The sequence below is a fragment of the Bufo bufo genome, chromosome 6 (genome assembly GCF_905171765.1).
Source record: "Bufo bufo chromosome 6, aBufBuf1.1, whole genome shotgun sequence".
NCBI lineage: Eukaryota > Metazoa > Chordata > Amphibia > Anura > Bufonidae > Bufo > Bufo bufo.
The window spans coordinates 326,811,270-326,837,983 of NC_053394.1; the positions used below are offsets into that span (position 1 = coordinate 326,811,270).

At 47.3% G+C, this 26,714-nt stretch overlaps 1 protein-coding gene across 6 annotated transcripts in view; it reads right to left on the bottom strand.

Moving 5' to 3' along the window:
• The window catches only part of PHF20 (PHD finger protein 20), a 104,696-nt gene that overhangs the window by 36,703 nt on the left and 41,279 nt on the right, over positions 1 to 26,714 (bottom strand). For 4 of the 6 annotated variants that reach the window (XM_040435804.1, XM_040435802.1, XM_040435803.1 and 1 more), the window contains 5 exons: positions 19,918 to 20,290; positions 15,686 to 15,787; positions 15,025 to 15,237; positions 14,707 to 14,901; positions 7,426 to 7,482 (listed from right to left, as the gene is read on the bottom strand). In XM_040435804.1, coding sequence (XP_040291738.1) covers positions 7,426 to 7,482; positions 14,707 to 14,901; positions 15,025 to 15,237; positions 15,686 to 15,787; positions 19,918 to 20,290 — 940 coding nt within the window. The remainder of the gene's footprint in view (positions 1 to 7,425; positions 7,483 to 14,706; positions 14,902 to 15,024; positions 15,238 to 15,685; positions 15,788 to 19,917; positions 20,291 to 26,714) is intronic. The other 2 variants (XM_040435807.1, XM_040435805.1) reach the window with 1 other exon arrangement.

The following is a 26,714-nucleotide window of genomic DNA, read 5'->3' on the forward strand; positions in this document are numbered from 1 at the left end:
CAAGCTGCCGATTATCATCTCCACCGATCTGATATTGAAGACCTATCCTGGGGTCATCAACATCCTGACACTGCACAACAATATAATCACTTCATAAAATAAAAAAAAATTAAAAAGAGTAAGAATCCAGAAAATTTCTGACAAGTCACAGTGAATTTACCCTTAAGCTGGTTTCAGACTGCTGTAAAGGGATTGCTCACAGGGCAGATTTTCACACCGTCAAGATCAACAGCAGTTGCTGCCACGGCTTTCCACTTTACGCTCACAGCTTCGCTCCATCAATGGGCACCTTCACACGCAGAAGATTTTGTGGCCGAAAATTCTACAACTAAAAATCTGTTCCATTCATTTGAACTGGGCAGCAAGCACATGGATTTCTGCAAGCCCCATTGACGTGAATGGAATGGATTTTCAGTTGCAGAATTTTCTGCCACAAAATCTGCCGCATGTGAAGGCTCCCAAATGGAACCAGACTGAGTGGACAACCAGCATGGCTTCACGCAGAGTCTGTCTAGACAACGCTAGTCATTTTTGCTTAAACCGCTAGCCTGTGAACTGCAGTGCTGCCTTCCAATACAACGCCAGGCAGACACAAGTGTCCATGCCAAAAATTCCATCATTGTCAAGAGGACCTAATACAGACACGTTTAACCACCTCAGCCCCCAGTGCTTAAACACCCTGAAAGACCAGGCCACTTTTTACACTTCTGACACTTCTGACCTACACTACTTTCACCGTTTATTGCTCGGTCATGCAACTTACCACCCAAATGAATTTTACCTCCTTTTCTTCTCACTAATAGAGCTTTCATTTGGTGGTATTTCATTGCTGCTGACATTTTTACTTTTTTTGTTATTAATCGAAATTTAACGATTTTTTTGCAAAAAAATGACATTTTTCACTTTCAGTTGTAAAATTTTGCAAAAAAAACGACATCCATATAGAAATTTTGCTCTAAATTTATAGTTCTACATGTCTTTGATAAAAAAAAAATGTTTGGGTAAAAAAAAAATGGTTTGGGTAAAAGTTATAGCGTTTACAAATTATGGTACAAAAATGTGAATTTCCGCTTTTTGAAGCAGCTCTGACTTTCTGAGCACCTGTCATGTTTCCTGAGGTTCTGCAATGCCCAGACAGTACAAACACCCCACAAATGACCCCATTTCGGAAAGTACACACCCTAAGGTATTCGCTGATGGGCATAGTGAGTTCATAGAACTTTTTATTTTTTGTCACAAGTTAGCGGAAAATGATGATTTTTTTTCTTTTTTTTTTTTTTCTTACAAAGTCTCATATTCCACTAACTTGTGACAAAAAATAAAAACTTCTATGAACTCACTATGCCCATAACGAAATACCTTGGGGTCTCTTCTTTCCAAAATGGGGTCACTTGTGGGGTAGTTATACTGCCCTGGCATTCTAGGGGCCCAAATGTGTGGTAAGGAGTTTGAAATCAAATTCTGAAAAAAATGACCTGTCAAATCCGAAAGGTGCTCTTTGGAATATGGGCCCCTTTGCCCACCTAGGCTGCAAAAAAGTGTCACACATCTGGTATCTCCGTACTCAGGAGAAGGTGGGGAATGTGTTTTGGGGTGTCATTTTACATATACCCATGCTGGGTGAGAGAAATATCTTGGCAAAAGACAACTTTTCCCATTTTTTTATACAAAGTTGGCATTTGACCAAGATATTTATCTCACCCAGCATGGGTATATGTAAAAAGACACCCCAAAACACATTCCTCAACTTCTCCTGAGTACGGGGATACCAGATGTGTGACACTTTTTTGCAGCCTAGGTGGGCAAAGGGGCCCACATTCCAAAGAGCACCTTTTGGATTTCATAGGTCATTTTTTACTGAATTTGATTTCAAACTCCTTACCACACATTTGGGCCCCTAGAATGCCAGGGCAGTATAACTACCCCACAAGTGACCCCATTTTGGAAAGAAGAGACCCCAAGGTATTCGCTGATAGGCATAGTGAGTTCATGGAAATTTTTATTTTTTGTCACAAGTTAGTGGAATATGAGACTTTGTATGAAAAAAAAAAAAAAAAAAAAAAATCATCATTTTCCACTAACTTGTGACAAAAAATAAAAAATTCTAGGAACTTGCCATGCCCCTCACGGAATACCTTGGGGTGTCTTCTTTCCAAAATGGGGTCACTTGTGGGGTAGTTATACTGCCCTGGCATTTTCCAGGGGCCCTAATGTCTGGTAAGTAGGTAAATGACCTGTGAAATCCGAAAGGTGCTCTTTGGAATGTGGGCCCCTTTGCCCACCTAGGCTGCAAAAAAGTGTCACACATCTGGTATCTCCGTACTCAGGAGAAGGTGGGGAATGTGTTTTGGGGTGTCTTTTTACATATACCCATGCTGGGTGAGAGAAATATCTTGGCAAAAGACAACTTTTCCCATTTTTTTTATACAAAGTTGGCATTTGACCAAGATATTTATCTCACCCAGCATGGGTATATGTAAAATGACACCCCAAAACATATTCCCCAACTTCTGCTGAATACGGAGATACCACATGTGTGACACTTTTTTGCAGCCTAGGTGGGCAAAGGTGCCCAAATTCCTTTTAGGAGGGCATTTTTAGACATTTGGATACCAGACTTCTTCTCACGCTTTGGGGCCCCTAAAATGCCAGGGCAGTATAAATACCCCACATGTGACCCCATTTTGGAAAGAAGACACCCCAAGGTATTCAATGAGGGGCATGGCGAGTTCATTGAAAAAAAAAAAAATTTGGCACAAGTTAGCGGAAATTGATTTTTTTGATTTTGTTCTCACAAAGTCTCCCTTTCCGCTAACTTGGGACAAAAATTTCAATCTTTCATGGACTCAATATGCCCCTCAGCGAATACCTTGGGGTGTCTTCTTTCCAAAATGGTGTTATTTGTGGGGTGTTTGTACTGCCCTGGCATTTGAGGGTCTCCGCAATCATTACATGTATGGCCAGCATTAGGAGTTTCTGCTATTCTCCTTATATTGAGCATACGGGTAATGAGATTTTTTTTTTCCGTTCAGCCTCTGGGCTGAAAGAAAAAAATGAACGGCACAGATTTCTTCATTCGCATCGATCAATGTGGATGAAAAAATCTCTGCCAAAAAAAGAAAAAGGAGGGGAAAGGCGTCTGCCAGGACATAGGAGCTCCGCCCAACATCCATACCCACTTCAGCTCGTATGCCCTGGCAAACCAGATTTCTCCATTCACATCAATCGATGTGGATGAATAAATCATTGCCGGGATTTTTTTTTTTATATATACAAAGTGTTTGCCAAAGTATATGAACACCGCCACCTCCTCAGCTCATATGCCTCGGCAAACGTATCTTTTACTGCAGAGGAGAAATCTCGTCTTGCAGCGCCGCATACACCGACTTGCGTGTAATCTGACAGCAGCGCAATGCTTCTGTCCGAATGCACATCAGTGCTGCAGCTAGTCGATCGGTTGGTCCACCTGAAAGGTAAAAAAAACAAAACAAAAAAGAAAAAACCAGGCCGCAAAGCAATAACTTTATTAACTGTTGAACAGAACATAGAAACTTTTTTTTAACTTTTTTAACTGAACATTTAACTTTTTTACTTACCGGTATTTTTTTTTTTGTTTATTTTTTTTTACCTTTTATAGAACAAACCTCTCCTTCCCCATGGGACAATGTGCAAAGCGCAAATCGCCCAAAGATGTGGCGAAGTACATTATGCACTTTATCCCAGGTGAAAGGAGAGGTTTGCAGCAGCTGTGAGTGAATGGGCCCTAATAGCCCTGTGTGCCTGTCCTGGTGAGATGTGATCCCTATGCTAAGTGTACCTGTGTGTGGTACTTCCGGAAACACTCTCCATAGCATAGGGCAGGGTGGTCAGCACAGTCAGGACAGAAATAGCGGGTGTCACGCCTTATTCCACTCCTGCTACAGACACGACATCTTTTTCGGGGTGACGGTTGGGTTGAGGTACCAGGAACGACACTGGGGAAATGTCGCTCGTGTAGACGGCTAACTACACTGGTGGATGGGGCCACGGAACCTCCTGGGTAAAGGAGGTTCTCGATGATCTCTTCCTGGAATTTGAGGAAGGATCCTGTTCTCCCAGCCTTACTGTAGAGAACAAAACTATTGTAGAGCGCCAATTGAATTAAATATACAGACACCTTCTTATACCAGCGTCTGGTTCTGCGGGAAACTAAATACGGAGACAACATCTGGTCATTGAAGTCCACCCCTCCCATGAGCGCATTATAGTCGTGGACACAGAGGGGCTTTTCAATGACACGGGTTGCTCGCTCAATTTGGATTGTCGTGTCTGCGTGAATGGAGGAGAGCATGTAAACGTCACGCTTGTCTCTCCATTTCACCGCGAGCAGTTCTTCGTTACACAAGGCAGCCCTCTGCCCCCTTGCAAGACGGGTGGTTACAAGCCGTTGGGGGAAGCCCACGCGACTAGTTCGCATGGTGCCACAGGCGCAAATCCGTTCTAGAAACAAATGCCTAAAGAGGGCCACACTTGTGTAGAAATTGTCCACATAAAGATGGTACCCCTTGCCGAATAAGGGTGACACCAAGTCCCAGACTGTCTTCCCACTGCTCCCCAGGTAGTCAGGGCAACCGACCGGCTCCAGGGTCTGATCTTTTCCCTCATAGATCCGAAATTTGTGGGTATAGCCTGTGGCCCTTTCACAGAGCTTATACAATTTGACCCCATACCGGGCACGCTTGCTTGGGATGTATTGTTTGAAGCCAAGGCGCCCGGTAAAATGTATTAGGGACTCGTCTACGCAGATGTTTTGCTCAGGGGTATACAAATCTGCAAATTTCAGGTTGAAATGGTCTATGAGGGGCCGAATTTTGTGGAGCCGGTCAAAAGCAGGGTGGCCTCTGGGACGGGAGGTGGTATTGTCGCTAAAATGCAGAAAACGTAGGATGGTCTCAAATCGTGTCCTGGACATAGCAGCAGAGAACATGGGCATGTGATGAATTGGGTGCGTTGACCAATATGACCGCAATTCATGCTTTTTTGTCAGGCCCATGTTGAGGAGAAGGCCCAAAAAAATTTTAAGCTCGGAAACTTGGACTGGTTTCCACCGGAAAGGCTGGGCATAATAGCTTCCCGGGTTAGCGGTTATAAATTGTGTGGCATACTGGTTGGTCTCTGCCACGACTAAGTCCAAGAGCTCCGCAGTCAAGAACAGCTCAAAAAATCCCAGGGCCGAACCGATTTGAGCCGTCTCAACCCGAACTCCAGACTGGGCGGTGAAAGGGGGAACTACTGGTGCGGCTGAAGTTGGTGACTGCCAATCAGGATTTGCCAGCACCTCAGGGACTCTAGGGGCTCTACGGGCCCGTCTTTGCGGTGGCTGCGACGGGGTAACTATTGCACGTGCCACCGTACCAGCTTCAACTGCCCTTCTGGTGCTCGCTACTTCACCAGGTTGTACGGCAGTGCTGGTACTAGGTCCAGGAAGGGCTGCGCTGCTGGTGTATGCCTCACCACGTGATCCGGCAGCGACAGCCCCACTCTGCTGCTCTTGAAGCGGATCCTGCGTAACCTGTGGTCTAGCGACATGGGGCCGGGTACGCCTGGTGCTGCCAGGGACCTCCACCTCCTCGTCCGAACTTTGGGTCAGAGAGCCACTGCTTTCCACAGGTTCATATTCTGACCCGCTAGATTCGTCAGATGAGGGTTCCCACTCCTCATCCGACTGGGTCAGAATCCTGTAGGCCTCTTCAGAAGAATACCCCCTGTTTGACATTTTGGACTACTAAATTTAGGGGTATTCCCTGAGACTACCCAAGAAAAAAAGCAAACCTGTCTTACAAAGGGGAGGCTAGCGAAGTACCGGAGGCTGCTGCGGTTGATAAAAAATATCAAAACTGATTTTTTTATCGCCGCAGTGCGTGTAAAATGAATGTGCAGTGATCAAAAAATAATAATTTTTTGTCACTGCGGTGGGGCGGGCGTGGGTGAACGCACGTGTGGGCGACCGATCAGGCCTGATCGGGCAAACACTGCGTTTTGGGTGGAGGGCGAGCTAAGGTGACACTAATACTATTATAGATCTGACCGTGATCAGTTTTGATCACTTACAGATACTATAAAAGTACAAATGCTGATTAGCGATACGCTAAACAGCGAATAAAAGTGACTGCGGTGCGGTGGGGTGGGCGCTAACTGACGCTAACTACCTAACCAAGGGGCCTAAACTATCCCTAAAACCTAACAGCCAATACCAGTGAAAAAAAAAAAGTGACAGTTTACACTGATCACTTTTTTTCCTTTCACTAGTGATTGACAGGGGCGATCAAAGGGGTGATCAAAGGGTTAATTGGGGTGCAGGTGGGTGATCTGGGGCTAAGGTGTAGTGTTTGGTGTACTCACAGTTCAGTCTGCTCCTGTGCTGGATCCAACCGACGAAAAGGACCAGCACAGGAGCAGACAAGCCATATAACAGATCATATTTACTAATATGATCTGTTATATGACTTTGGATTGGATTTTTTGAAAATCGCCAGCCTGCCAGCCAATGATCGTTGCTGGCAGGCTGGTGACGAACTTGTTCTTTGAATTTTGCCGGCCCGCGATGCGCATGCGCGGGCCGGCTTGGAGCGAAATCTCGCGTCTCGCGAGATGACGCGTATATGCGTGACTCTGCGCAGCGCTGCCACCTCCGGAACGCAATCCTGCGTTAGGCGGTCCGGAGGTGGTTAAAAGCTATGTACACCTTCGAAGGGGCAATTTTTTTTAGGATTGATTTTTTGCCCAATATGAGTAAAATGCATCTATTCAATGAGTCTTTATTAAAGATATTAAGCCGTTCTGTCACAAAGGGTTACCTGCTTTTCTAGCTGTGTGACTGCTACTTTAACTAATAAACCTTATCTCTACATTACAAAGAGGTCAAACACACGTTCTTATCAGTAAGATAAGAACTGAGCTGTAATGAGTGTTTAAGATCAGAGAGAAGAGATCAGGAGCCCATCAGCTCCCTGTCTGATGGAAGAGAAAGTTTAGATCCTGCTAGTAGAATATCTCAGCTCTGTACAGAGAAAAAAAAAAAGGAAAGGGGGGGGAATTGCAGAAGTAACATGCTAAAATGAGGTCCACATTATGGCTGTCTGAAACCAGCCATAGAAAAAGCAAAAGCTCAAATAGTGCAAATGCAGTAAGGTTAATGCAAAAGGAAGACATCTACTTAATTCTACAAAAAAAAGATAAGCACTAGAAAGTGCCATTTTTCTTCTAACGCAGTAATAAGCAAAGAGTTGTATCAGGTTATGCAATAAAGCTTGCCTCTGGAGCCAAAGAACAGCATTACTTAGAGGAATAAGCACATATTTGATTTTAGGGCACTAGATCACTACTGGGCATAATCTTTACACAGACTATATACTTTGTGCAAAGCAATTAAGCAAAGCATCTTACAAGGTTCTCTGCTGTATTTAGCAGAATTGTCAGACCGTGGATTCCGCTTCATAGGAGCTAGGGGGAAAAACCCAGACAAAGAAATTAGCATGGCTGCTGCTACAAGGCACGTTATTTATTACTTGCGACTTATGTCTGGAATTTAAAAGTAAAGCTCCACCTTCCATTAACATTGACTCTGGTCAGCAAATATGCAAATCGAGATTTTAAAAAAATCCACATTTTATACAGTTAGCATATTAGTCTGATTAAAGGCGTATTCCCATCTTATAACGCAATGGCATAGACCAGGATCAGTAAGTGTCTGACCTATAGAACTCACATTCCTCCGGTTTTTATGCCATAACGTTAGGAAACGGGAATACCCCTCTAATCCCTTTACGTTCAGTAATGTACTATTATGGTGCTGGCAGTTAGCTCTCTGTGCTACAATAGTATGCCATAGCAATGGCATGGGATCAGGAGAAGCCATCGCTTGAGGGTGCCAGCTATACAGAACTCCGATCCCAGACGTTTAACCCCTCAGCATCTGATGCTGGGGTACCAGCATAACGACTGGTACCCCACAAATGCAACAACAGGGTGCAGCCTGGGACCTTCTAAAGGGCCCCAGGCCTCCCACTATAACACCCTGCCCGTCAGAATGATTACATACTGTAATACACAAGTATTACATTGTATAGTAAAAGGCATTTCAAAGATCGTCTGTTCAAAAGAAATATATATATATATATATATATATATATATATATATATATATATATATATATATATATATATATATATATATATATATATATACATACACACAGTGGGGGAAATAATTATTTGACCCCTCACTGATTTTGTAAGTTTGTCCAATGACAAAGAAATGAAAAGTCTCAGAACAGTATCATTTCAATGGTAGGTTTATTGTAACAGTGGCAGATAGCACATCAAAAGGAAAATCGAAAAAATAACTTTAAATAAAAGATAGCAACTGATTTGCATTTCATTGAGTGAAATAAGTATTTGAACCCTCTAACAAAAAAAGACTTAATACTTGGTGGAAAAACCCTTGTTTGCAAGCACAGAGGTCAAACGTTTCTTGTAATTGATGACCAAGTTTGCGCACATTTTAGGAGGAATGTTGGTCCACTCCTCTTTGCAGATCATCTCTAAATCCCTAAGGTTTCGAGGCTGTCTCTGTGCAACTCTGAGCTTGAGCTCCCTCCATAGGTTTTCGATTGGATTAAGGTCCGGAGACTGACTAGGCCACTCCATGACCTTAATGTGCTTCTTCTTGAGCCACTCCTTTGTTGCCTTTGCTGTATGTTTTGGGTCATTGTCGTGCTGGAACACCCATCCACGACCCATTTTCAGTTTCCTGGCAGAGGGAAGGAGGTTGTTGCTCAGGATTTCACGATACATGGCTCCGTCCATTTTCCCGTTTATGCGAATAAGTTGTCCTGTGCCCTTAGCAGAAAAACACCCCCAAAGCAAAATGTTTCCACCCCCATGCTTGACGGTGGGGACGGTGTTTTGGGGGTCATAGGCAGCATTTTTCTTCCTCCAAACACAGCGAGTTGAGTTAATGCCAAAGAGCTCTATTTTGGTCTCATCAGACCACAGCACCTTCTCCCAGTCACTCTCTGAATCATTCAGGTGTTCATTGGCAAACTTCAGATGGGCCTGCACATGTGCCTTCCTGAGCAGGGGGACCTTGCGAGCCCTGCAGGATTTTAATCCATTGCGGTGTAATGTGTTTCCAATGGTTTTCTTGGTGACTGTGGTCCCTGCTAATTTGAGGTCATTAACTAACTCCTCCCGTGTAGTTCTAGGATGCTTTTTCACCTTTCTCAGAACCATTGACACCCCACGAGGTGAGATCTTGCGTGGAGCCCCAGAGCGAGGTCGATTGATGGTCATTTTGTGCTCCTTCCATTTTCGAACAATCGCACCAACAGTTGTCACCTTCTCTCCCAGCTTCTTGCTAATGGTTTTGTAGCCCATTCCAGCCTTGTGCAGGTCTACAATTTTGTCTCTGACATCCTTGGACAGCTCTTTGGTCTTTCCCATGTTGGAGAGTTTGGAGTCTGCTTGATTGATTGATTCTGTGGACAGGTGTCTTTTATACAGGTGACTAGTTAAGACAGGTGTCCTTAATGAGGGTGACTAATTGAGTAGAAGTGTCTAACCACTCTGTGGGAGCCAGAACTCTTAATGGTTGGTAGGGGTTCAAATACTTATTTCACTCAATGAAATGCAAATCAGTTGCTATCTTTTATTTAAAGTTTTTTTTTCGATTTTCCTTTTGATGTGCTATCTGCCACTGTTACAATAAACCTACCATTGAAATGATACTGTTCTGAGACTTTTCATTTCTTTGTCATTGGACAAAATTGCAAAATCAGTGAGGGGTCAAATAATTATTTCCCCCACTGTGTATATGTGTATATATATATATATATATATATATATATATATATATATATATATATATATATATATATATATTAGTTTTTTAGTACTAAACTAGGTTGCAGCCTTTAGGGGTTAATATACGAGTAACTTACCAGTATTATCTATATCCATAACATTCAATCTCTGAACCCCAAACATGTATCAACGTACATGGCACTCCTGTTATGATAGTACTTGGCCGTCACTGATCACACCTTTATAGCATATCTAGCATTTCTTAGGCTAGGTTCACATCATATTTTTGTCTTATTTTTAATGTATACGTTAAATGGATGCCTGTGACTGATGACAGTGACACCAGAGTTTCATTGTAAAAAAAAAATTAAAAAAAAAAAACATTAAAAAGGGTTGTATCACTTCAGTAAGTGGCATTTATCATGTAGAGAAAGTTTATATGTCACTTACTAATGTATTGTGATTGTCCATATTGATTCCTTTGCTGGCTGGATTAATTTTCCCATCACATTATACACTATTCGTTTCCATAGTTACGACCACCCTGCAATCCATCAGTGGTGGTCATGCTTACACACTATAGGAAAAAGCATCAGCCTCTGGTGGCCGGGACCGTGGGAGCGCACACAGGCTAGTGCTTTTTCCTATATTGTGCAAGCACGACCACCACTAATAGATTGCAGGGTGGTCTGTAACCATGGAAACGAGCAGCATATAATGTAACGGAAAAAATAAATGCAGCCAGCAAAGGAAGCAATATGGACAATCACAATACATTAGTGACTTGTATTAACTTTCTCTACATAATAAATGGCACTTACTGAAGCAAGACAACTCTTTTAATGTATTTTTTTTTGTTTTGTTTTTTACTGGACTTTGCAGGACAGTGTAGTGTACTACGCTTTACTTTTGTATCTTATTTTCCCTAAACAAATACGTTAGGCTACTTTCATAACCGCATTTTTGCTGGATCTGTCAGGGATCAGAAAAAACTCTTCCATTATGATAAAACAACCAGCTGCATCCGAAGGGATCCGGTTGTATTATCTCCAAAATAACCACGACAGATCCGGCACTAAAACTAAGTCAATGGGCACCGGATCCATTTTCTTGTGTCCAAACAGTATCCCACAATGCACTCAAACGCTGCATGCCGTGCGGATAATCCGCTGCATGAAAGACAGCCAAGCTCCGCTCTGGACAGCAGAGACACGGAGCCTTAACATGATTGATAATGCTCCGTACCTCTCTGTGACAACTTAATCTCACTGATTTTGTAGCAAAAAGGTCAGAGAGGCACAGAGCATCATCAATAATGTTAATGCTCAGTGTCTCTGCCGTCCGGAATGGGGCTTGGCTCTGTTTCACGCAGCGGATGACACGCACGGTATCCGCTTGTGTGAAAGAGCCCTTAGGAAAACTTGTTTGGTGTGCAGAGGGTTGAACATGCTCATGAGCCAACCTATCTATTGCTGTGTACTAGAAGTACAGATATAAAATGACAAAATGTATCCATTGGCAGCTACAATGTAAGCAGATGATAAACTGTTACACTAATTACATAAATAAATGGCAGAATTGGCATTTTGCCACCATATGGTCAATGTGTAATCAAAGGTGGAGATTCCCTATACCGGAAAGCTAGAATTTAAAGGGATTGTGCAGTGGAATAATATTGCTAAGTCGTCCTCAGGCAAGGTCCTCAATATCTGATAGGAGTTAGACCCCTGCCAAACACCCCCACAAATTAGCTGTTTGAAGCAGTCACAGAACTGTGGATAGGTCATTAATATTACTAAATACGCTGTGCAACCCCTTTAATCTTGGGGACAAGGCAGTAAAGAAAAGAGCAGTATTTAAACAAACCTGTGTTTTCAAAATGACAAATACTATACCAAGAGTGGTATGGCCATAATTACTACAGTAGTTAAAGGGACTGTCCCGGAATAAATAATTTACCAGGTTTCAGCAGCCTGCTCCCCCACTGCTCTGGTCCTCTGTGCTAACTCCCACATCTCTACCTTCAGGTCCAGGGTTTGTTTTCTTCCTCCCAGATATGGGGATTGTCACATGATCCTCTTCAGCCAACCGCTAGGTGTCTCTTGATGACATCACTTCTGAAGCCAGCGGTTGGCTGAAGAGGATCAGGTGATCATGTCCATGCCAGGTACCCAATAAAAAAATTAAAAAAAACACACCAGACAAGCCTCAGACAGCAAGATGGAGATGCAGGAATTAGCGCAGAGAACAGAAGCGGCAGGCTGGCGGCACCTGTTAGAAATTATGTATTTCCGGACAACCCCTTTAAGATTATAGGTTTGGAAATATTATACAATCTGACTTTGTTTCATTGATACATATAGCACCCAAAATCTTTTAGGGAGTCTGTCAAAGCCACCTAATTACAACGCGGACGGGCAGGGATATGTTGGACATTACACGAAGGTAATATACATGCAAATAAACTCTTTATTGATGTGCTCAATGGTCCAATTACAAATCAAGTGGACAATCCCAATCACTGAAAGTGCTCACACCCTCGAGCAGAATCCCTGCGCCAGGTCCCCTCCCCCACTGTCCGGACTGATGGCTGCACAACACCGACTCCAGCACTGAGTTAAAAGGTAAAAAGTCTGGAGAGATGGCAGGACAGCACGTGCGCAAGATGTCTATTGGAATCAGTGAAGTTAGGCCGCAAAACAGCACTAATCAAGAGGGGAAGGTGTTGGGCAGGGATTTTGGACAGGAGCCTGAGCACTTGCTGCAATGAGGACAAAATATTGGCACTTACAGCATCATTTGCATATTAACACTTCCGTTAGACCACATTGCACAATAAAGGTAGGTTTGCTAATGCCATTCACAACCCTACACGCCGTTTTAAAAGGGTTTGAGATTTTTCTACCATATATAGGTCATCAGTATTTGAGCGATAGGTATCCGACACCCGCCGATGAGCAGTTAGAGGATGCATCAGCGCTCCTGTAAGTGCTGTGGCCTTTTCTTTGCTTACCAAGCACAGCGCAGTACATTTGATAGCGGTCATACTTGGTATTGCAGCTCAACCCCATTCACTTCAACGGGGCTGAGCTGCGTCTAGGCCACGAGACCGATGAATGTGACATCACATGACCTAAGCCAGGCTGCAAGAAGGCCATGGCGCGACGGTGCCTTGTCAAACAGCTGATCAGCGGGGGTCCCGGGTGTCCGACCCCCACCAGACAGGATCATCAAGAAAAGTCTGGAAACCCCCTTTAATTAGTTGTTTAGTGACAGATTCTCTTTAAAAACGCCCTTTTCCCTCCACTCTTACAGTTAGATTGTTAGTGCCGACCAACATAATATATAACCAACAAACAGAGCAACAGTATGTGTAGTTCATGCTTTGCAAGTCAAGTAAGGAAACCGAACAACGCAACTAGACTGTGTCCACTACAAAGGTTCACTATTATGTAGTTTAAGCAGCAACAAGTGAAAGCTTTTATTTAGTGAAGTAACAAAGAATTCTGGGGTGTCCAAATTAAGCACTTCTAGTCCTTTAAAAGGGTTACATGCCATTACTTCCTCACTTATGGGGGTCCAATTGTAGACATTCCCACCGATCCTTAGTATGAAGAACCTCCTTCACAAGTTTAACTTGAACAATGCCGTTCATGGTGACCAGCTGTACAAGAATAATGCCGCCTCTACATATTCAGGATCAGCGGGGGCCGGACCCCAACTGTAATGTTTAATGACATTCTGAGATGGAAATGTCTCTAGAGGGGTTGCCAGAGTTATATGAAAATATGTCTCATGCCAGTAAATGTTATAACATAACCAACTTGTTCTCAACTGTGTCTCCAGCCCTCCTCCCACAGGGCTGCAGTGTTACTGAGAGGTACAGTATAGTGCAAGCGGCCACTGCAGCCAATCTGTGTCACATTCTGCACCCTATATACAAACACCAGGAGGAGGACCGGAGTTGCAGCACTGGAAATGGGAGAGAAGCAGGTGAGAATAGGTCAATTACCTTATAACATTTACTGGCATGGGGTAAATTTTAAATTAAAGGGGTTCTGCACTTTCATTTAACTGATGATCTATCCTCTAGATAGATCAGCTTCTGATCGGCGGGAGTCCGACACCCGGGACCCCCGCCAATCAGCTGTTTGAGAAGGCAGCGGCGCTCCAGCAGCGCCACGGCCTTCTCACTGTTTACCGCCGGCCCACTGACGTCACGACTAGTATCAACTAGCGTGGTCGGGGCTAAACTCTGTTCACTTGAATCGAGCTTAGCCGCGCCCACGCTAGTTGATACTAGTCGTGACGTCAGTGGGCCGGCGGTAAACAGTGAGAAGGCCGCAGAGCTGCTGGAGCGCCGCTGCCTTTTCAAACCGCTGATCGGCGGGGGTCCCGGGTGTCGGACCCCCACCGATCAGAAGCTGATGATCTATCCAGAGGATAGATCAGTTAAATGAAAGTGGTGGAACCCCTTTAAGGCGGACAGCCCCTTTACCTTAATACGACACCGCCATATTCACAACATACAAAGCTCAGTCATGCTAGACACAGGTGGCGGGAGGTTAGTGACAGCATGAAGACAACTTCTTACCCCATCATGCAACTAGTATTTAGAAGATAACAGAGGACATGCAGTCCACATCTGCAAAGCCACTAACACAAGACAGCAAATTGCGGCAAAAGGCCAACAAACAGTATTAGTGTAGAAAGTGTAAAGGCACACACAAAAATATGCTCTACATACACCTGATAAAGAGCAGAATGCCACATAATATAGATATTGTACAGTGCGAGTCAGATGCAAACAAGTGCTAGGACTGCTTTTCTGGTATACAGACACAACAGCAAGTACGTAGTCACCTGATAGTGTAGTGATCATCTGAATTTCATTTGGTCCTGGAAGTTCACTCTCATGGCCATTGGTTTTGATGTCTGGGAGACCAGTCGACTCATTCTCAGCAGAAGGCTCAACAACATCCTCTAAAGGCAACAATCCTTTTTCTTCAGGGGTTTTAGGTTTCACATGGTCCACAGGTGCGGACTCCTTTGTTTTCACTTTGAAAGAAAGGGGTGCAGGGAAGGAGGAGGGAAGTTAGACTCGATTTACACAATATATTCAACATCATTTTTTTTGTTTAATTAAATAAAAATCTCTGAACAAATTACAGAAAACCGCACCTTCTTGTTCCAAGGCTGGACCATTTTGATGCACAAGTTCCTTCTCTGGTGCAGTTTCTGCTGGAACATCCAGACCAGTAAGGTCTTCCTGACTTTTGCTGGGTAAGAGATGCTCTGCTTTAGGATCCTTTTCGTTCTCACTCTCCGCACGAGGCTGTTCTCCATCCGACACATTTTCAGTTCTCACAGATGTAGCGGCAGAAACATTCTTTTCTACAAGATTTATATAATATCGTCAATATTTAAGTTAAGAGTATGAATTATACATGTTTTTAACCCATTGTAAAGTTGTTGAATGAGAAATACAGATTAGCATTTACACAAGTTAACAGGGCATTTTAATGAGACAATTATGGCTAAATAGGATGCCTGATCGCTGTAAAAGGGTCCCTCATTTTCCTGATGGGTGGGAGTTCCACTTCTGGGATGCCATAAAGGTCACTCAGCAGAACACTCCTTTAAAGATTAATTGAACCAAGAGGGTTCTTATTTGTAACAATTTCTAAGTACCATGGGTTAATATTCACAAGTATGTAAGTGGTGGTAATGAGCCTTTCTGGACAGCTGGTCAGTAATTCCACTGACTACCACTTCAGCCAGCTTCTTACCAACCTGAACTGGTTGGGTTCGTGTAGTGCACCAGTACGTGAGGCTTACTAACTTTTTTCCAGGCGTGGACGTTTGGTATGAGTTTCTGATGCTATGGAGATTTTTCTTCTTCTTAGTTCCAACGTCACTGGCTGAAGAGTTTGTGAACCTGGATCTGTCAATAACATGTTAACAGATGAGTATTTCATCCACTTAGTGCGAACAGATGTAAGCATGCAATACTGTATAGACATACATGTAAGGCTGGCAATAAACATACAGGCCAGCCATCTAATGCGTACGGGGCCCTCTTGATATCTGCTGTCATGGGAGAAAAGGATCGAGCAGCTGGATTTAAACAAGTGTTTTTTCAGTCAGGTAGATCAGCACCTCCAGAAGGGGTCTGGCCTTTACAGCGGGCTGACGTCCAGGGGGCTGCCCGAGCCGTTCTCATAGGCACCGACCAGGTACATAACGATTGATGCTTTCAGCATTAGATCATGCTAGGACAGTGGTCAGCAACCCGCGGCTCTGGAGCCGCATGCGGCTCTTTTGAACCTTTGCCGCGGCTCTGGCATGGGCATGAGCAGTGTGTGTGCGGCATGAGCAGTGTGTGTGTGTGCGGCGGGGCAGGCACTGTGCGGCAGCGGCTGGGCAGGCACTGAGATGAGCGCTTCCATTGTGGAAGCGAAGCGCTCATCTCCATAGTGATCTGTTTGCATCGCCGTCCTCAGGACAGCGATACAAACAGAAGGCTGTGCGGATGAGCAGGGCAGGGAGGTGTGTCCCTTTCCTGTTCCTCTGATAGGCTGCCGGCACTACTAGGCCGGCAGCCTATCAGAGGCCGGCGTAGGCGGCGCGATGACTTCATCGCGCCACCTGAGCCGTACAGCGCTGGAGTCGGGACACAGGCCGGAAGAGGCCTGCATCGCATCGCTCCAAAGAGGTAAGTATAAGTGTTAATTATTTATTTTTTTAACTGGCAGTCTGGCACATAATGGTATTATACTGGCACATGATTGGGGAATTTGGGGGGGGGGGGGCCCTGGAATTACTGGCACATGATTTGGGGGGGGGGTCTGGTATTACTACTGGCACATGATTTGGGGGGGGGGGGGGGGGGGGGGTCTGGTATTACTACTGGCACATAATTTGGGGGGGGGGGGGTCTGGTATTACTACTGGCACATAATTGGGCAGGGTCTGGTATTATACTGGCACATGATTGGGGAATTTGGGGGGGGGGGGGCCCTGGAATTACTGGCACATGATTTGGGGGGGTCTGGTATTACTACTGGCACATGATTTGGGGGGGGGGGGGGGGGGTCTGGTATTACTACTGGCACATAATTGGGCAGGGTCTGGTATTACTACTGGCACATGATTGGGGGGGGGGCTGGTATTACTACTGGCACATGATTGGGGAGGTCTGGTATTACTGGCACATGATTGGAGGGGGGTCTGGTATTACTGGCACATGATTGGAGGGGGGTCTGGTATTACTGGCACATGATTGGAGGGGGGGGTTGGTATTACTGGCACATGATTGGAGGGGGGGGGTTGGTATTACTGGCACATGATTGGAGGGGGGTTTGGTATTACTGGCACATGATTGGAGGGGGGTCTGGTATTACTGGCACATGATTGGGGGGTCTGGTATTACTGGCACATGATTGGAGGGGGTCTGGTATTACTGGCACATGATTGGGGGGGTCTGGTATTACTGGCACATGATTGGGGGGTCTGGTATTACTGGCACATGATTGGGGGGGTCTGGTATTACTGGCACATGATTGGGGGGGTCTGGTATTACTGGCACATGATTGGGGGGGTCTGGTATTACTGGCACATGATTGGGGGGTCTGGTATTACTGGCACATGATTGGGGGGTCTGGTATTACTGGCACATGATTGGGGGGTCTGGTATTACTGGCACATGATTGGAGGGGGGTCTGGTATTACTGGCACATGATTGGAGGGGGGTCTGGTATTACTGGCACATGATTGGAGGGGTCTGGTATTACTGGCACATGATTGGGGGTGGTCTAGTAAAGGTAAATTAAATATTTTAATTAGCTATTAATTTGCAAAAATATATTTTACATTGTTAAGTGAAAAAGTCTTTTTTTTCTTCAGATTGACAGCTGACTGCACGATCCTGTATATAGCATTAAGGTAAGAAACAATATATGCAGTGTTATATTTGTTTTAAATGTCGCAATGGTTTTGCGGCTCCCATTTTTTTTTTCCTTCGGAAACGGGTCCAAGTGGCTCTTTATGTCTTAAAGGTTGCAGACCCCTGTGCTAGGAGTATCCGGTACTTATGCATACGGCCGGAGGCCACAGGAGCCTTTGAATACTGCAGCAGAATTTTGTGCTGCGCTGTGGTATTTGGTTCTGCCGGGGCGGTCTGTTGTCCCTGCCTACAATATAGGGCCACCTATAGGTTGTTTTCCAGGGCCACTAAATTACAAGTGCCCTCCTGTTTGATTCTATCCGGTATGTAGAACTTCGTTGCTGTATCCAACAAACCCCCAATGCACTTCTTTGCCACAGCTCCATCACCGCCCCTAACAACGTCAACCTAGTTTATAGCTTCTCCCACCTCGCTAGTTACATATCTATCCAATCACTGCCACTGTTGCTCATGATATGACAGGAAATAAGTTCATGTAACCACAGCCCAGAACAGAAGATAGGAGCGATAAAAGGATAACAAACATCTCAGCTACCTTTATAAATGATTAAGGATATTGATGCAAACTGAAAAATAAAAATAATTAAAAAAAAAGGGGTTTTCCAGGGCTTAGATATTGATTGTCTATGCTCAGTAGAGAAGATCATCAATATCACATTTTTGGGTGTCTGACAACAAGCACCTCCAATCAGCTGTATTGCGCAGTCAGAGTGTAGCAGCCGTACTGGGGCACTGCTACTCAGCTCCTATTCAAGGGCGGGTCATCGACCTCCAAGTCCTGGAAAACCCCTTTAACCTCCTAACAGTCAGATTAAAATTGGTTAAAACCTTCACAAAAATAACATTTATTGTAGATTTTTAGTATGTCTGCAGTAAATTTTGTGGGCGCAGAACTCGGGACAACTGCATTTTTAACCCCTTAAAGGAATAAATTAATTTTAGGCTTTAAGGACCAATAATATTTCCACCCTTTGTGCACCAGCAGTTCTAAGTGTAGAAGAAAACATTTTTTTTTAAAAAAGTTTATTTTGGGAGATTAGTTGTATTAGTTTTTTTTTTTTTTTAGGAATATATTTTAAACATTTTATTTTAAGGGGGGGAAAAAAACCACAAAACAGCAGGAATTTATTTACAGGGTTTACTGTGAGATAAAAATACATTATGTGGGTCAGTACTGATTATATTGTTATATATATATTTCTATATACGGGGACGGACACTTCTTTATCTGCATATCTCTGGTTGGGTAGCAGCTAGAGATATGCTGGCATTCCAAGTTTTCAAACAATACCAGAATCACAGCATTATCTTCACTACATGAAAATATATCATTGTTACAAATTGGGGTGCAGTTAATGCAGCTGAAAGTGAAAATAAAAGCAGGTTTTACCTGTGATTATTCCTGACTCAATTTGGAATGGCAGCTTTCAAAAAGGACCAGGCCCATGCTTCTAGCTGCTACCTATCAGCAGTCCCCCCCCCCCCCCCCCAATCCCACTTCTGCTCATGCAGGGCAAAACATTTAGGTGCTTAAGAGAAAAATTTGTTCTTGCAACAATGGCAGTCCAGTCACAAAGCTGTTCATTGGTCACATGGCCTAGGTACAGCTCAGCCCCATAGAAGTGAATGGGGCACAGCGCTCTACCAAGCACAGCCGCTATACAATATACAGTGCAGTGCTTGGCGAGCATGGAGAAGGCCACGGGGCTCACAGGAGGTGCTTCCCCAAACAGCTGATCAGCAAGGGTCCTGGGTGTCGGACCCGGAGGATAGGTCATCAGTATTAAGTCTCAGAAAAACTAGCGTTCACAGATCCGGCATGCAACAGCCTGCTGGAACTCTCTGGATCTGGCACTGCCCTACATTGCCCGAATGCCCGCCGGCCCCATTAACTATAATGGCAATTGGCAGAGATCCGGCCAAATACGCCGAGAATCAAGTGGTCCAAAACCGCTGCCAGAACAACTGGCCAGATTTCTGAATGTCAGTCTGAAAGTAGCCTAAGGGAAACTTCTTTTATAACTGTTGGTTTAGTGGTTTTACAAATACGAATTAAAATCAAGGCTACAATATAAAACCAGGCTTCATCTCACAGAAACGATAACCTACCAGATGTTAGTGAGGATGAACGATCACGTTTCCTCCTCCGTTCTCCATTTTCATGTGGTACTTTCAAGCTGTCATTGTGCCCACCTCTCTCCTCTGGGCGGGTCTCAGCAGAGGAGTCCCTGTCATTCTCAGATATATTTTCTTTATCTTCCTTCTCATTTTTTACAGCAGGAACTTTGCTCTTTTCACAGGGCGCAGGCTTCTTCTCTTTTTCGGACTGCACAGCTCTCTTTTCTGTCGTCTGCGGTTTCTCTTTTTCTATGGTTGTGTTCTCTGAGCTTTTCCTCTGTTCTCTGAATTTACCTCTGTGTTTATCAGACGGTGTAGTGTTTTCTGTGGGCCGCTCTCTGTGCTTCGGGCGAGCAGCATTGGCCTAAAAGAAAGTACCCATACAGTAAGGACACCGCAGTCCTTTCACAGGACAGCTTTACCGCTGGCAAATAACTCGACAAAAAGGAGACTTTTGTATTACTTACCAGTAAAGTCTCTTTCTCGCTCTTCCTTGGGGGACACAGGAAACCATGGGTATAGCTCTGCTCCCTAGGAGGCGTGACACTAAGCGAAAGCTGTAAGCCCCTCCTCCATCAGCTATACCCTTCAGCCTGGAGAAGAGACTGCCAGTTGCGTGTCCAAGTAGTGAAAGATAACCACCAACCGGAAAAAGAACTGTCGAGCCCCAACGGGGGCAACCAAGCCGGAACCACAACTGTAACCCAATGAAGGGCGGGTGCTGTGTCCCCCAAGGAAGAGCGAGAAAGAGACTTTACTGGTAAGTAATACAAAAGTCTCCTTTTCTCGCCCATATTCCTTGGGGGACACAGGAAACCATGGGACGTTCCAGAGCAGTCCCAGAAGGGAGGGACCAGAACAAACTCAACCAACGCCAGAGGCATCAATCAACTGCCGCCTGCAACACCAGACGGCCTAAAGCAGCGTCAGCCGACGCATGAGTATGCACCCTGTAGAACTTGGTGAAGGTGTGCAAGGAGGACCAAGTGGCCGCCTTGCAAATCTGCTCCGAAGAAGCCCGATTTCTCTGAGCCCAGGAAGCCCCGACCGCTCTAGTGGAGTGAGCGGTAACACCAAGGGGAGGAACCCTGCCCTTGGCGAGATAAGCCTCAGTAACAGCCATCTTGACAAAACGAGCGATAGCAACTTTGGATGCCGCCATCCCTCTGCGCGACCCTTCCGGGACCACAAAGAGCGAGTCAGTATGCCTGAAAGAGCTGGTTACTTCCAGGTAAATCTTGAGCGCCCTGACAACGTCCAGGCGATGAAGCTTCCTCTCCCGCGGATGGGAAGGGGAAGGACACAAAGAGGGGAGAACGATGTCCTCGTTCAGATGAAAGGCGGAGACCACCTTAGGAAGGAAGGAAGGGACCGGACGAAGAACCACCTTGTCCTGGTGGAACACTAGGAAAGGTTCCAGACAGGAGAGTGCAGCCAATTCGGACACCCTCCGAAGAGAGGTGATGGCTACAAGGAAAATAACCTTGCAGGACAGAAGTCGCAAGGAAACCGTCCGCAGAGGCTCGAAAGGAGAAGCCTGGAGCGCTGAGAGAACCAGGTTCAGGTCCCAGGGCGGTACCGGAGGGCGATACGGGGGAACCGCGTGAGCCACGCCCTGAAGGAAGGTCTTGACAGGACCAAGGGGGGCCAGTGGGCGCTGAAACAAAATGGACAGCGCAGATACCTGACCCTTCAAAGAACTAAGGCCTAGACCTTGGGCCAGTCCGCTCTGCAGGAAGGACAAAACGGTGGGGAGAGAAAAGCGGAGCGGAGGAATCCCCAGATCGGCACAGAACCCCAAAAAAGTCCTCCAGGTCCTATAATAGATCCTAGAAGAGGACGGCTTACGGGCGCGGATCATGGTGCGGACGACATCCGCAGAAAAACCCCTACGTGTCAGGACGGTGGTCTCAACAACCACGCCGTCAAACGTAGGGACCCTAAACGCGGGTGGAAGATCGGTCCCTGAGAGAGAAGATCTTCCCTGGCGGGCAGTGGCCAGGGCGCGTCTGCCAGGAGCAGCATGAGGTCGGCATACCAAGACCGGCGGGGCCAGTCCGGAGCGACCAGAATCACCGAGACGCCTTCCGCCGCGATCTTCCGAAGGACCTTGGGCAGGAGAGGGATGGGAGGGAATATGTATGGGCGCGCGAAGCCTCGCCAAGGAAGAACGAGGGCGTCGGCTCCGCAAGCTCCCGGATCCCTGGCCCTGGACAGATAGGCGGGGACCTTGTGATTGAATTTTGAGGCCATGAGGTCCACGTCCGGAATGCCCCAACGAAGGCAAATGGCCTCGAATACCTCCGGGTGAAGAGACCACTCGCCGGGGTCGACGGTGGTGCGACTGAGGAAGTCCGCCGCCCAATTGTCCACCCCTGGAATAAAAATTGCAGATAGGGCCGGGACGTGGGCTTCCGCCCAACGGAGAATGCTGGTGACCTCCCGCATCGCTGCAGCGCTGCGAGTGCCCCCCTGGTGGTTTATGTACGCCACGGCCGTGGCGTTGTCTGATTGTACACGAACTGGATGACCCTTCAGCAGATGAGTCCAGTGTCGTAGAGACAGAAGGGCCGCTCTCAGTTCCAGGACATTGATCGAGAGTTTGGACTCCGATGGAGACCAAATGCCCTGGACGGATCGGGGAGGAAACACGCCTCCCCAGCCCGAGAGACTGGCATCGGTTGTAACCACCAACCAGTTGAGTGGCAGAAAGGACCTGCCCAGAAGAGGGGACTGTAACCACCAGCGGAGAGATGACCGCACCGGAGGCGACAGATGGAAGGGATGATCCAGAGACTGCGGCGATTTGTCCCAGGAGGAGAGGATCGCCCGTTGGAGAGGGCGGGAGTGAAACTGCGCAAATGGGATCGCCTCGAAGCAGGCAACCATCTGCCCCAATACCCGCATGCAGAAGCGGAAGGACGGTCGACGGTGGAGAAGGAGACCCCGAACCGCCCCACGGAGGATCAGACGTTTTTCCGAGGGAAGACGTACCTCCGCCGCTCCCGTGTCTAAAAGCATCCCCAGGAAGACCAGTTGTCTGGAGGGGGGAAGGGAGGACTTGGGGAAGTTGATGACCCAACCAAACCTCGCCAGAGTCTCTAGAGTGAGATCCACGCTGGCAACCGCTTGAGAAAGGGACGGAGCCTTGATGAGGATATCGTCCAAGTACGGTAGCAGAAAAACACCCCTGGAACGGAGTAAGGCTAAAACCGGGGCCAGGACCTTGGTGAACACCCGGGGGGCTGTTGCCAGTCCAAAGGGAAGGGCGACAAATTGGAAGTGGAGGTCCCCCACGGCGAATCGAAGGAAGCGATGGTGACACTGGGCTACCGGAACATGGAGGTAGGCATCCTGTATATCGATGGAAGACATGAAATCTCCCTGCTCCAGGGAAGCCACCGCGGAGCGGAGGGACTCCATCCGAAACCGTCGAAGGAGGAGAAAACGGTTGAGCTTTTTGAGGTCCAAAATGGGCCGCACCGAACCTCCCTTCTTGGGAACTACAAAGAGGTTCGAGTAGAACCCTTGGAATCTTTCCTCTAGAGGAACGGGGGTAATCACCCCCCTGTCCAATAAAGCTTGAACGGCCGCGGAGAACGCGGCCGCGTCTTTCGGGTCTCGCGTGGGGCGGGAGCGAAAGAACCGATCCGGAGGGAAGGATGCAAATTCGATTTTGTATCCGGAGGACACAATTTCGAGGGCCCAGGCGTCGGAGACGTGAGCCATCCAGACGTCCTTGAAAAGGAGGAGCCGGCCCCCCACCCGGGTGGGTGGGGGCGCGCCTTCAGGCAGAGGACTGTTTTGCTGCGGGTGTGCGGGCAGCCTGCGGCTTGCGCCAGGAGGGCTGCGCCCGAAAAAACGGCTTCCTACGCTTGTCCTGGGGAGGAGCCGAAGCGGCAGCTGTGGTGGGAGCCCCAGAGGCCCTGCGGGAGGACCGAAAACGAGACGCACCAGGGCGTCCGCGGGGGGCGCCCCTGGCTTGGGGTTGAGGAAGATGGGTGCTTTTACCACCCGTGGCCTCTGAAATAAGTTCGTCTAAGCGGACCCCGAAAAGGCGGGAACCCGCAAACGGTAGCCCCGCCAAGGAACGTTTGGAGGCAGCGTCCGCTTTCCAGACCTTCAGCCAGAGCTCCCTCCTGACGGCAACTGCCAGGGCGGAGGAGCGCGCAATAAGGGCTCCCGCATCAAGGGAGGCCTCACAGACAAAATTCCCGGCCCGAATAATAAGCTGGGCCAAGGAACGTAGGTCCTGGATGGGGATGTCCGAGTCCAACTCCTGTTCCAGCTGCGTACCCCAAGCAGAGATTGCTTTCCCTGCCCAAGCAGAGGCAAAAACCGGTCTGAGGGCAGAACCGGAGGCAGCAAAAATGCCCTTGGACAGGGTCTCCATGCGACGGTCCTCCGCTGACTGAAGAGAGGACCCGTCGGGAACAGGGATGGCCGTGTTCTTTGACAGCCGGGCCACAGGGGGGTCTACCTTGGGTGGGGAAGACCAGGTGGCCACGACATCGGCTGGAAAAGGATAGCAAATGTCCAGCTTCTTTGGGTTGACAAAACGGGCGTCCGGGCGAGCCCAAGCCTTAGACACCACGGAGGAGAAATCAGAGTGGATTGGAAAGACTTTTGAGGCCTGCCTGGGTCTGATAAAGGAGACGCTAGCTGCGTCCGAGCTAGGGGGGTCATCCTGCACCTTAAAGGTGTCACGTATATCAGAGATGAGTTGACCCATCGCTGAGGCTAGCTTGGACGGCAGGGCCGAGTCCATTTCCAAATCTGAAGCCGCCAATTCACCTTCAGAGAGCGAATCCTTTGGAGAGGAGAGGCTCGTCTGGGTGCGCACGCGTGGCGGGGAGAGGGAGGCATCCGAGGAGGAGGCTCGCTCTACTCTAATACGCTTCTGAGAGTGCCTAGCTCGGGAGGGGTCACTAGGAGAGGATGAACCCGCTGCAGCGGCAGAAGCAGTGGACCCGGAGGGCGCGACAGTCAGAGTGGCGTCCTGCGGGGTAGGTGGCCTGTCTATTAGGCGGCCCACGACATGAGTGAGGCTTTCCACGGCCTGGGACAGGGATCTAGCCCAGTCAGGCGGGTCAGAGGAAGCAGGGAGCGACACAGCGGGCGACTGAGGCTGCGGTGGAGCTCGGCATGCAGTACAGTGCGGATCAGACTGCCCCCGGGGAAAGGGTTCCCTACAAGCGGTACAGGCATGGTACCATGGCTTGGCGGCTGCAGAAGGGTCTGACATGGTGGAAAGATGTTGCACTTTAAAGCAACAGTACTGTGGCACGGAGGGGGTTAAACAGTCCTACCAGACCCGATGATACAAGCGGCAGCTGTAAGGGGAACAGACTGAGGAGGCTGTGGAGGAGAGGCAGCAGCACGGAGCTGAAAGGCTTCAGGATCGCACGGCAGAGAGATGAACCCGGAAGTAGCGGAGCGCAGCAGCACGGAGCTGAATGTGTAAGGAAGCTCCGCCCCCCCTCTGCCGCGCTGAAGCCGAAGCAGAGCCGCGCGCGCGGCAAAATGATTTTAACCCCCAAGGATGTTGAAGTGCCGGCCATGACATGGCGCCGTTCATGCCAGGAAAAACGGCTCCCACCGCGCCTAGATGTAGCAGACGGCTTGCATGTCTGCAGCCGTCCCCTGTAAGGCAGCGTTCTAGGACTTGCCCAGATAGACTGCCCTCCACTATGCCCGGTAACGTCCCGATATGCGGGGGGGGGGGGGGGGGGGGGCGGGGGGGGGTAGCAGTGGTCATGTAACAGTGGCCATGTTGGTAGCAGCGGTGGGAGGGAGGAAGGGGAGGCTGGAGCAGCCACTCTCACCATACGCTGTCTTCGCCCTCAGTCCATCCAGCGGGGGTCGCCCCTTCAGCTCCTGGCACCGCGGTGGCAGGAAGCCGGGGGAGGGACTTGGCGTGCGGGCGACCCTGAGCTGGCGGGACGCAGGGGAGCGAGGCTGCCCTGGTCCACCTTGTCTTCTGTGGGGGAGGCGGCAGTGCGGAATTACCGGCACTGGCGCAACTCAACCCCGGGAGAAACAGAGGGGTCTAATGCGCCTCTGTTGTCCCTGTAGGTAGAAAAAAACCGAGTTAAAAATAACAAATACGTAAAAAATAAAAATCATAGGATAACAACCCTGCATAAGCAGGGGGTGTCTTGCCTCCTTGGACACTAAGCAAAAAACTGGCAGTCTCTTCTCCAGGCTGAAGGGTATAGCTGATGGAGGAGGGGCTTACAGCTTTCGCTTAGTGTCACGCCTCCTAGGGAGCAGAGCTATACCCATGGTTTCCTGTGTCCCCCAAGGAATATGGGCGAGAAAGCTACATTGTTCACTTTATATTATAAAACTGTATATACAGCAATGTAATACAACATATTGTATCTTCCTCTAGATATAGTGCAACGTTTAGGAAATTAATGAAAACAGCAGTATCATGAAACAAGCAGTATCATAGACTTTAGACTTAATCAGTAAAATAATGTGAGTAAGCCTATGAATATTACATAGGTTATGACTATAATGATACTGTAATGACGCTTTATCCTCAGAAGTCATTTGGCTAAGTGACTCCACTATTTAATGCAAAACAGCCAAGCAATTATGTGATCAGTGCAGCGCAACATCATTTTCCATTGACCCAAACAAGATTATGTTCACGAAAGAAAGAAAATAAATAAATATAGTGCCTGGTTTCACAATTAAAGGGGTATTTCTGTCTTTGATATGAAATATAGAGGTGGGGGGGGACCGCAATGGTGGATTTACAACAGAAATAAAAAAGTGGT